The sequence below is a fragment of the Salvelinus namaycush genome, chromosome 15 (genome assembly GCF_016432855.1).
Source record: "Salvelinus namaycush isolate Seneca chromosome 15, SaNama_1.0, whole genome shotgun sequence".
NCBI classification, from domain to species: domain Eukaryota; kingdom Metazoa; phylum Chordata; class Actinopteri; order Salmoniformes; family Salmonidae; genus Salvelinus; species Salvelinus namaycush.
The window spans coordinates 10,063,014-10,075,291 of NC_052321.1; the positions used below are offsets into that span (position 1 = coordinate 10,063,014).

The 12,278-nt window shown below is 45.7% G+C and overlaps 1 protein-coding gene across 1 annotated transcript in view; it reads right to left on the reverse strand.

Moving 5' to 3' along the window:
- LOC120060180 (unconventional myosin-VI-like) overlaps window positions 1–12,278 on the reverse strand; it is a 123,923-nt gene that overhangs the window by 75,910 nt on the left and 35,735 nt on the right. Inside the window, exons 5-8 of the mRNA XM_039009311.1 lie at window positions 1,987–2,056; window positions 962–1,035; window positions 511–640; window positions 238–343 (exon numbers count right to left, since the gene is read on the reverse strand). Coding sequence (XP_038865239.1) covers window positions 238–343; window positions 511–640; window positions 962–1,035; window positions 1,987–2,056 — 380 coding nt within the window. The remainder of the gene's footprint in view (window positions 1–237; window positions 344–510; window positions 641–961; window positions 1,036–1,986; window positions 2,057–12,278) is intronic.

Below are 12,278 nucleotides of genomic sequence, written 5' to 3' on the forward strand. Positions count from 1 at the left end.
GCCCGGCAGTCATTTGCATGACAGTTACCGGCTGACAAAGTTTCATTACCGTCACAGCCCTATACAGGACCAAAACATTGGCGAAGTTTAGCCTCGAGCTTAAGCGCTCTAAGTTGTTGTGGAAATTGCCCCAGTGTTTACTTTGTGCATGCAATGTCATCTTGTTGAGTCTACCTTTAAGATTAGTATGGTTGTCTGTAATAACTAACACAATCATAGTGGTCCTTTAGCCCAAACCTGAGGACAAACTTGGTGTTTTCTGTCTTCCCGGCCCCAGATTCTCCAGACACTATGATAGACTGGCTCATCTTCAGGACTCTCATGTCCCGGTAGGCCTTGTCCGCTGAAAAACCACATCATCAATCATGTAACGGATATGATGCTTTGAAAACACCTAGCCTTAATTGAAATGTAACTCAAATATAGCCATTGCTTTAAATAGACTATATTTATGTCCAGAAACCAGGCAGTATAGCAGCCATTTTTGTAATAAGAGATATGTGCTCTCACCGATTGCGTAGACGTGAGGTGGTAGAGTGCCCAGGGACCGGCCACGATAAGACTTGATGGTCTCTGGAACGTACAGTTTGGGGATGTCATAGTAAGGGTTCACCGCAATCAAGATGTTGGCCACGTATGTCTATGTTGTTACAAAAAAAATCATCACATTAGAGCAGTGGTTCTTCACCTTTTTCAGTTACTGTACCACCAAGTACATGTTGCTCTGCCGGGAGTACTCCCTCGTGAATTTTACCAATCTATGGTCTCCTGAGTCTTCTCAAGTACCCCTTGTGGATAGGCCAAGTATCCCAGGGGTCCTAGTTCCTCTAGTTGAGAACCACCAACATTTTCACAACTTGATGAGAAACTAGGCCTATGACCACCAGATGACTCTCACAGGAAGAGACTGGTCTATCTTCAAGGCCTAGGATTAATGTACCATTGATTTGGAATGTCTTACATAGATCTTGTCTTTACTATACCGCACTCGGACGTTGTTTAAGAGCGTGCCTTCATTCAGGTACATAAGAGAACCTGAAAGAAAGAAAAACAAAAGTCGCTCGTGAGGAAGCATCCTTTAAAAACGTCTGCGCATTAAGTTACATACACAAACATTAAGTCCATATCAACTTGAGGATAAAGGAAAGTTCTTTACATTTTAACTGACGCTCTTATCCAGAGCGACTTACAGGAGCAATTACGGTTAAGTGCCTTGATCAACGGCACATTGGCCGATTTTTCACCTAGTCAGCTCAGGGATTTGAACCAGCAACCTTTGAGTTACCGACCCAATGGCCTTAACCACTAGGCTAACAGGCTGACTACAAAATAAATTTAGAAACATATTTAATTCAATTATTGCACCCACACTGCTCACGCGCGCCAACGAGCGTCTGCGTTGCCAAGAGCTAAAATAGAAGTCACTTCTATTTGTGACGAAGATCACGCTGCAAGTCCTGCCTCTCCCATCTTCTCATTGGTTTATAGAAGCAGGTACCCACGTGCCATCTCCATTGGTTATACCCATGTGGGTGACAAAGACGAACGGGGTCAGTGGCGATAATGCACCTAATTTATGAAAGTTGCCAATCGCAATATAAAGTCAAGAGAAGAAAAAGCCTAGGAGGAGGAGAGATGACTAGAAACTATTCGGTTGACCGTTTTGTGTGGATTAATTGTCGGCGTAGAGGATCTTGTGCATTTCAGGTAAAATAACATCTCAAAGTTTATATCCCAGGACAAATGAGCTAGCAACAGCAAACTAGCTAAATATGACAAATTAGCTAGAAAGTGAAAGCTAGCTAGCTAAATTGCCATAAATGTTTAATGCTTTTCGACCTGTCCCCAGATGAATGTAATTTGTTTTGATATTTTAACCTGCGTGTCGTGATCGCGTTTGGTTTGGGGGGACAAAATAAATGTATGCACGATGGAGCACACGTGCAGCCGGTTTGGGTTCCGTGTAAGTTGCGAGTATGAACTTACAGTTATCCTCCATATGTTTGTTGACGTCTTCCTCAGCAGGGAACACTTGGTTCATAGGAGCCAGAAAGGTCTGCAACATCAAAAGCACTTCTGTTATACTAACATTAACATCTAAACATTCTCATGAGAAGTCTTCCACCAATTGTTGTGTCTATGAATATGAGTGTTTGTTGTCATTTATTCATGTCTCATAAGGGCCTACTGAAAATGTTCTACTTCAACCTGGTCATTAGCAATGCATTAACATACTAACAAAAATCAACGTTTGAGTGTTTGTTGTCAAGTTCATCAACTAAGTCTCTCTCCCAGTAGGCTACTATACAGTCTGAGGTAATGGCAAAACATTGAAAGGAACAAGCTGCTTGTGAGAGAAACAAGGGGAGGGACATGGCAGGCTGATAAATAATTTGGTGGGAGGGAAACAGGATATGAGCTGTGTGTGTGTGTGTGTGTGTGTGTGTGTGTGTGTGTGTGTGTGTGTGTGTGTGTGTGTGTGTGTGTGTGTGTGTGTGTGTGTGGCTAGTGCTATGAGTTTAGATATGGCTCTGTACTGTTACTGTGGGAACAGAACATTATTTACAACACCGTGTGACAGGCCTAAACACACCCTCCTGCCCAGTACATTTTATGAGTGCTACAAGTGTGTGTGTGTGTGTGTGTGTGTGTGTGTGTGTGTGTGTGTGTGTGTGTGTGTGTGTGTGTGTGTGTGTGTGTGTGTGTGTGTGTGTGTGTGTGTGTGTGTCCCACTGGCACAAACAGCATGTACGTGAAAATAATGAACTTTTTGAGCCATAGCACCTAGCTGCCAGCCCAAACAAAAATGGGTACACAACTTCCCGCTAACAAGACATAGCCAGGATACAGCTCTGACAGAGAATTATGCTGGGCAGAGCTGTGGCTTTAATGAGCTCAGTGAAATACACTCAATGAGCCCCTGTATCCCTTAATGACTGCTCCAGGGCCTGTTTATGCCAGCTCATAACGGTTTCTGGTTAATATATATATAATACTGAGAGTCGATGTCCGAGCCCCCAACGAACATCTAATTACCAGAAAAAAAAGAAGAAAAAAAAACCATTCCTTACAAATCTGTCAGTTAAACTGGAGATATCTGTGGTGGAAGGTGACAGAGACAGAGCGGTGTTTGTCAGACCATGAGACATCCCGAAAAGCGGTATTCTCACAAAATTGTCTGTAGCGTTCAAACGGTTTGGCCTATTATGACCCCTTTATGGAAAGGTGAGACTCACACGAACACGATTTCCTCTACGACCCCCACAAGCATCTTGGGACTCATCTGAAGTCGTTACAGCCGATCTGCCAACCTCTGTCTGTAGCGTCAGAACAGTTTGGGCTACACACTAATTCCTCTGTGGAAAGGTGAGACTCTCACGAACATATCAGTTATTTTGCTCTAGGACGCCCACAGGCCTCACAAGACTTGTCTGAAGGTCCCCTAGTACCAGCTGAACATTTTTTATGGAAGTATATATATTATGGAGACTGTTTAGTGACAAAAATGTATTTAACATGTATAAAATTCATTCATTCCTGATATCTCTCAGATACAGGCCATACAGTTCAGAACAAACTTCCTTCAGATTTTTTTCATCGGTTGTTCCATGTAGTGAATCTGTTATTCAATGCGTTTGTATGGGCTAATAGCAGTAAGGCCAAATCAACACTTATTAAATAGATTACACACACATTTTAAGGGGTCTTGGTATGACCTTAAAACAATTCCATATAGCTTAGTAGAACCCCTTTCCTCAGACAGGGCTTAGACTGGAACAGGTTAAGGATAGAGTGTAACCAGGGAGGGCACTAAGAGTTAGCTAACTAACTACTCTGCTGTTAGCTTGCTATACACACACAGGCTTTTGTTGTTGTGAATATCAGGCTCATTCAGGGAAAGCAATGCACTGGGGAGTGACCTAAGGTGTAGTGCAACAGGTGGCTCCTTTTCCTTTAATGATCTTTCCCTCCCAGTAACACAATCACCACACCTGCTGCTGCTGCTCACATGACTTATTGATTGCCTATGTTAGTGACACTGGTACAACGCAGGGCTGTTTAACATGCTCTCATATTGCTTACGTTTTACACATTATAGGTTTATACATCTCTGTAATTCAGGTTAGGGCTGGGCGATATAATTTGTGATTTAGAGTGATATTTCAAAATGCCTGTATCACAAGAATCCAGTTTTATTTTATGAGCATTTATGTCCATTAGTTCTCATGGCTTTTTGGTCTCGTCTCCTTCACTCCTCCTGCCCATTTACACACACAAAGCCCCTCCCCCCTCCACACCAAGCAAAACAACAAAGATGAGAGATCACTTCTTCCTCTCTGACGAGCAGTTTCAACACACTATTTGCATTTTAGGTTTGTCCAACGGGGGGGGGGGGGGTACCCGTTTTATGTCTCAACTCCTCAAAGTGCGCACAGAGCAGACACTATTAAAACAGGAGTATCAATGAACAATGATTCTAGAAAATGAATACTCAGTTTGTCGCACACGGCATTGCGGTACTACATAGTGCTAGCAGCATTTTAGCTAAAGACATATACTAGCTGTCTAGTCTTTTATAAATGTGCAATAAGCATAAAACACAATTATATAAGGAATTTGCAACTCGTTCTCATTCTGAGAAATAAGGTAGTCTACTTGATTTCAACATCTGAACACAGCGGACAGGCTAGCGTGCTGTTCAAACAGTTGGAGACAGACAGAAGGGTGTGTTCATAACAATTCAACTGTTCTTCCTTGCTAGCTAGCAAACAGATCCAAGTTAGCTAAACTTAAAATATAACGATTAGCTGGCTACTCACTAGCACATGGCCTTGTGCTTGAGAGATGTAATTTTCTATAATGCCTGCTACAAGAAGTTAGTCATTATTAGGGAATGTGCATTATGGATGGTTCTGGTTAGATTTGTAGCAAAAAGGGCATTTTCATAGACCGACTTAAAAACCAGATTGCAAAAAAAGCAGGTTAAACCATTTGAATAAAATGTAACTATTAGTGTGTCTTATGGTTGTGGAAGGCTTATATTTAGCCTGGGTATAATTTCATGAGCCCTGAATTCATTACATTATTGCTGATTGAAATGTGGTATATTTGACCTTTAAAATAGAACAAATCAAATCAAGCTTTATTTAAATCAAATGTTATTGGTCACATACACATGGTTAGCAGATGTTAATGCGAGTGTAACGAAATGCTTGTGCTTCTAGTTCCGAAAGCGCAGTAATATATAACAAGTAATCTAACAATTCCCCAACAACTACCTAATACACACAAATCTAAAGGGGTGAATGAGAATATGTACATATAAGTATATGGATGAGCGATGGCCGAGCGGCATAGGCAAGGTGCAGTAGACGGTATAAAATACAGTATATACATGTGATATGAGTAATGTAGGATATGTAAACATTATTAAAGTGGCGTTATTTAGAGTGCATTGTATAAAGTGACTAGTTATCCATTTATTAAAGTTGCCAATGATTGGGTCTCAATGTAGGCAGCAGCCTCTCTGAGTTAGTGATTGCTGTTTAGCAGTCTGATGGCCTTGAGATAGAAGCTGTTTCTCAATCTCTCGGTCCCAACTTTGATGCACCTGTACTGACCTAACCTTCTGGATGATAGCGGTGTGAACAGGCAGTGGCTTGCGTGGTTGTTGTCCTTGATGATCTTTTTGGTCTTCCTGTGACATCAGGTGCTGTAGGTGTCCTGGAGGGCAGGTAGTTTGCCCCCGGTGATGCGTTGTGCAGACCGCACCACCCTCTGGAGAGCCTTGCAGTTGAGGGCGGTGCAGTTGCCGTACCAGGCTGTGATAAAGCCCGACAGTATGCTCTCGATTGTGCATCTGTAGAAGTTTGTCACGGTTTTGGGTGACAAGCCAAATAACTTCAGCCTCCTGAGGTTGAAGAGGCACTGTTGTACCTTCTTCACCACACTGTCTATGTGGGTGGACCACTTTAGTTTGTCTGTGATGTGTACGCCCAAGAACTTTAAAAAAAAACTTCTACCTTCTCCACTGCTGTCCCTTCGATGTGGATAGGGTGGTGCTCCCTCGGCTGTTTCCTGAAGTCCACAATTATCTCCTTTGTTTTGTTGACGTTGAGTGAGGATGTTTTCCTGACACCACGAGTGCCCTCACCTCCCTGTAGGCCGTCTCGTTCTTGATGATTGAGTTGGAGTGGTGCATGGCCACGCAGTCGTGGGTGAACAGGGAGTACAGCAGAGGACTGAGCACACATCTTTGTGGGGCCCCAGTGTTGAGTGTCAGCGAAGTGGAGATGTTGTTCCCTACCTTCACCACCTGGGGGCAGACCGTCAGAAAGTACAGGACCCAGTTGCACAGGACGGGGTTGAGACCCAGGGCCTCCAGCTTGATGATGAGCTTGGAGGGTACTATGGTGTTGAATGCTGAGCTGTAGTCAATGATCAGCATTCTTACAGAGGTATTCTTTTTGTCCAGATGGGATAGGGCAGTGTGCAGTGTGATGGCGATTGCGTCATCTGTGGACCTGTTGGGGCGGTATGCAAACTGAAGTGGGTCTAGGGTGACCGGTAAGGTGGCGGTGATAGGATCCTTGACAAGCCTCTCAAAAAACTTCATGATGACAGAAGTGAGTGCTATGGGGCGGTAGTCATTTAGTTCAGTTATCTTTGCCTTCTTGGGTACAGGAACAATGGTAGCCATCTTGAAGCATGTGGGGACAACAGACGGGGATAGGGAGCAATTAAATATATCCGTAAACACACCAGCCAGCTGATCTGCGCATGCTCTGAGGACGCAGCTGAGGATGCCGTCTGGGCCAGCAGCCTGGCGAGGGTTAACAAGTTTAAATGTTTAACTCACGTCAGCCACTGAGAAGGAGAGCGGGGGGCCGCAGTCTTTGTTAGCGAGCCGCGATGGTGGCACTGTATTATCCTCAAAGCGGGCAAAGATGGTGTTTAGTTTGTCTGGAAGCGTGAAGTCGGTGTCCGTGACGTGGCTGTTTTTGTAGTCCGTGACTTCCTGTAGACCCTGCCACATACATCTCGTGTCTGAGCCATTGAATTGCGACTCCACCTTGTCCCTGTACCGGAATTTCACTTATTTGATTGCACATTTAAGACATGGAATGCAGCGCAATGTGCTTCACAGAACAAAACTAATAAAAAAACTATTAAAACAAAAACTATTTACTAGACAAACATGAGAATAAAAAACAAAAGAATAAACAAAACTGAATGATTAAAAGCAAGGCTGTCACGTTCCTGACCTGTTTTCTGTTGTTTGGTATGTGTTTATTGGTCAGGGCGTGAGTTTTGGGTGGGCAGTCTATGTTTTCTGTTTCTATGTTGGTTTTGGGTTGCCTGGTATGGCTCTCAATTAGAGGCAGGTGTTTGACGTTTCCTCTGATTGAGAGTCATATTAAGGTAGGTTGTTCTCACTGTTTGTTTGTGGGTGATTGTCGTCCGTGTCTGTGTCTGCGCACCACACGGGACTGTAGCGTTTATTCGTTCGTTTGTTATAGTCTGTACCTGTTCCTACGTGCTTCGTGTTATATGTAAGTTCTCATGGTTTAGGTCAGTCTACATTCGTTTTTGTTATTTTGTAATCCTTCCAAGTGTTTGTTTTCGTGTTTCGTCGTTTGCTTTAATAAATCATTATGTATTCACAACCCGCTGCACTTTGGTCGAATCACTACTCCTCCTCTTCGTATGAAGAGGAGGAGGAATGCCGTTACAGAATCACCCACCAAACCCAGATCAAGCAGCGGGTTAACGGACAGCAACGACAGCAGCAGTGGGTCAAGGAGGATTGGACATGGGAAGAGATTCTGGACGGAGAAGGACCCTGGGCAGAGCCAGAGGAGTGTCGCCGTCCCAAGGCGGAGCTGGAGGCATCTAAAGCGGAGAGGCGACGATATGAGGAGGCAGCACGGAAGCAAGGCTGGAAGCCCGCAAGTACAACCCAAAAATTTCTTGGGGGGGGCTAAAGGGTAGTGTGGCGAAGTCAGGTAGGAGACCTGCGCCAACTTCCCGGGCTTACCGTGGAGAGCGAGAGTACGGGCAGACACCGTGTTACGCAGTAGAGCGCATGGTGTCTCCTGTACGTGTTCATAGCCCGGTGCGGGTTATTCCACCTCCCCGCACTAGCCGGGCTAGAGTGAGCATTGAGCCAAGTGCCATGAAGCCGGCTCAACATATCTGGCCTCCAGTACGTCTCCTCGGGCCGGTGTACATGGCACCAGCCTTACGCATGGTGTCCCCGGTTCGCCAACACAGCCCAGTGCGGGTTATTCCACCTCCCCGCACTGGACGGGCTACGGGGAGCATGCAACCAGGTAAGGTTGGGCAGGCTCAGTGCTCAAAGGAGCCAGTACGCCTGCACGGTCCGGTATATCCGGCGCCACCTTCCCGCCCCAGCTCAGTACCACCAGTGCCTACACCACGCACCAGGCTTCCAGTGCGTCTCCAGAGCCCTGGTCCTCCTCCACGCACTCTCCCTGTGGTGCGTGTCTCAAGCTCAGTGCCTCCAGTTTCGGCACCACGCACCAGGCCTACTGTGCGCCTCAGCAGGTCAGAGTCGGCTGTCTGCCCAACGCCGCCTGCACTGTTAGTCTGCCCAGCACCGTCTGAGCCATCTGTCTGCCCAGCACCGTCTGAGCCATCTGTCTGCCCAGCGCCGTCTGAGCCATCTGTCTGCCCAGCGCCGTCTGAGCCATCCGTCTGTCCAGCGCCGTCTGAGCCATCCGTCTGCCCAGCGCCGTCTGAGCCATCTGTCTGCCCAACGCCGTCTGAGCCATCCGTCTGCCCAGCGCCTTCTGAGCCGCCCGTCTGCCCCGAGCCATTAGAGCCGCCCGTCTGCCCCGAGCCATTAGAGCCGCCCGTCAGTCAGGAGCCGCTAGAGCCGTCCGTCAGTCAGGAGCCGCCAGCCAGTCAGGAGCCGCCAGAGCCGCCAGCCAGTCAGGAGCCGCCAGAGCCGCCAGCCAGTCAGGAGCCGCCAGAGCCGCCAGCCAGTCAGGAGCCGCCAGAGCCGCCAGCCAGTCAGGAGCCGCCAGAACCGCCAGACAGTCATGAGCTGCCCTTCAGTCATGAGCTGCCCTCCAGTCATGAGCTGCCCTCCAGTCATGAGCTGCCCTCCAGTCATGAGCTGCCCTCCAGTCATGAGCTGCCCTCCAGTCATGAGCTGCCCTCCAGTCATGAGCTGCCACCCAGTCCGGAGCTGCCACCCAGTCCGGAGCTGCCACCCAGTCCGGAGCTGCCACCCAGTCCGGAGCTGCCACCCAGTCCGGAGCTGCCACCCAGTCCGGAGCTGCCACCCAGTCCGGAGCTGCCACCCAGTCCGGAGCTGCCACCCAGTCCGGAGCTGCCACTCAGTCCGGAGCTGCCATTAGTACAGAGTTGTCCCTCTGTCCTAAGCTACCTCTCTGTCCGGAGCTACCTCTCTGTCCGGAGCTACCTCTCTGTCCGGAGCTACCTCTCTGTCCGGAGCTACCTCTCTGTCCGGAGCTACCTCTCTGTCCTGAGCTACCTCTCTGTCCTGAGCTGTCTCCTCTATGTAGGAGGGGCCTTAGTGAAGGTTCCTGGACCATGGTCGGGGGCGAGGGTCGCCACTCAAAGGACGCTAAGGAGGGGGACAAAGACAGTGGTGGAGTGGTGTCCTCGTCCACCGCCGGAGCCGCCACCGCGGACAGATGCCCACCCAGACCCTCCCCTTGAGTTGTAGGGGTGCGCCCGGAGTTCGCACCTTGAGGGGGGGGTTCTGTCACGTTCCTGACCTGTTTTCTGTTGTTTGGTATGTGTTTATTGGTCAGGGCGTGAGTTTTGGGTGGGCAGTCTATGTTTTCTGTTTCTATGTTGGTTTTGGGTTGCCTGGTATGGCTCTCAATTAGAGGCAGGTGTTTGACGTTTCCTCTGATTGAGAGTCATATTAAGGTAGGTTGTTCTCACTGTTTGTTTGTGGGTGATTGTCGTCCGTGTCTGTGTCTGCGCACCACACGGGACTGTAGCGTTTATTCGTTCGTTTGTTATAGTCTGTACCTGTTCCTACGTGCTTCGTGTTATATGTAAGTTCTCATGGTTTAGGTCAGTCTACATTCGTTTTTGTTATTTTGTAATCCTTCCAAGTGTTTGTTTTCGTGTTTCGTCGTTTGCTTTAATAAATCATTATGTATTCACAACCCGCTGCACTTTGGTCGAATCACTACTCCTCCTCTTCGTATGAAGAGGAGGAGGAATGCCGTTACAAAGGCTAAAAAGTATTTTAAGATATTTTTAATATGTCCACAGTTTTGGCTCCCCTCAGGCAGGCTATTCCTGAGGCTGGGGGTATAATAACTAAAGGCTGCCTCTCCATGCCTCTTGGTTCTCGTCAAATGTTAATATCTAATATTTTCAGGGATAACGGAGAATGACAACAGCAGAGGATGTGAGGACACAGTCCGAGACTTTATGTCAACTAAACTAAAACTGCCCACTGATGTTGTGCGTAATGTCACTTTCTCCAGAGTCCATAGAATAGGTAAGGCCTCTGGAAATAGGCCACGGGCTATTATTGCATGTTTTGACAAATTTAAGCAAAAGGAAATGACGAAGAACATGGGCAGAGAACTCAGAAACACTGATTTTGGAATGAATGATCACTTCCCCACCGAGATCAATGAAAGGAGAAAAAAACTATATCCCATCATGAAAGAAAAGCATTGCCTGAATCAACGCGTTTCCATGGTGTTGGATAAACTTTATATCAACGGGCAATTGTATCGGGACTCTGGAGTAACTCCCTGGCTATTTTAATTTAATGTTCAAATGCGAGTTTGTGTGTTGTAGTGTATCATGACAACTTCAACTATAATGAATACATGCTCTATTGGTCTCCACTTGATAAGGAAAGGGTTACATATGGCTCAGGTTAATGTATGTAGCCTTCCTAACAAAATACATGAGGTTTTTAACTTGGTCAACATAAACAATATTCATATTTTAGCTTTGACCGAAACACATTTAGATGCATCTGTTAATGATGGCCAAATTAACATTCATGGATATAGTCTACTTAGAAGGGGCAGGAATAGGAATGGTGGGAGTGTAGCGCTGTACATTCAGAATCATATACCCTTTAAGAGGAGGGATGACGATATATGTCAAATAGAGGCACTATGGGGCTCAAGTACATCTGCTTCACCAGGCACCCATATTGGTAGGATGTGTGTATAGACCTCCTAGCTCTAAGGTGTCCTATCTGGATTACTTATGCACTGCGTTTGAGCAGGCCACAGATAGTAACAGAGATGTATTTATCTTGGGTGATTTTAATATAAATTGGAAGGATTACAATAATTTGAATAGAACAAAATTGATGAGATATGCCAAGAACTGTGGTTTGAAACAAATGGTTAATGATACTACTAGATCATCAATTAAGTTGGGTCATCGTTCAGACACATGCATTGATCTGATTTTCTGTAATATACCATTGCAATGCTTAAAAGCCAGATCAATGCCAGTGGGCTGGACAGACCATAATATTGTGACCATAACCATGAACACCAAGGTTCCAAAGAAACCCCCTAGGATTGTGGTTAAGATACATTTAAAAACATTTAATCATGAGCTATTTCTAAATGATTTGGCTGCTGTACCCTGGGAGCTGATTTATCTAGAGGATGATTTAAATCATGCTACAGAATGTTTTATTGATTTGCTCACTGAGGTAATGGACCATCATGCCCCTATAAGAAAGAGTACAGTTGGTGCTCGTCCATCTCCATGGATTGAAGATGAACTGGGTGAGGATTTTTCTCAAAGAAATATGGCAAACGTCTTAGCAGCCAAGTCAAAATTAGAAATTGATGAACAGAATTATAGAACATTACGTAATTATGCAGTTAAATTGAATCGAAAGGGGAAAAAAGTTATTTTACAACAAACTTTTATTGATTGTAAAAATTATTCTAAAAAGGTATGGAACACAGTTAAGGGCTTACTTGGTACATCTATCTCATCATGCCCATCTAGCGTGGAGGTTGACGGGAGAATAATAACAAAACCAGTTGATATTGCCAATCATTTTGCAGATTTTTTTTACAAATAAAATTAATTTACTGAGCAACAATGTAAACATACATTCTTCCAAACAAGCTATTGTCCAATGGATTGATGATCATATTATGAGCAACAAGATCTGCTCTTTAAGTCTGCAAACGGTGTCAGTGGAGGAGGTGTTAAACCTATTGAAGTCATTACCTGATGGTAAATCTACAGGTTATGGTCTTATGGACAATTTT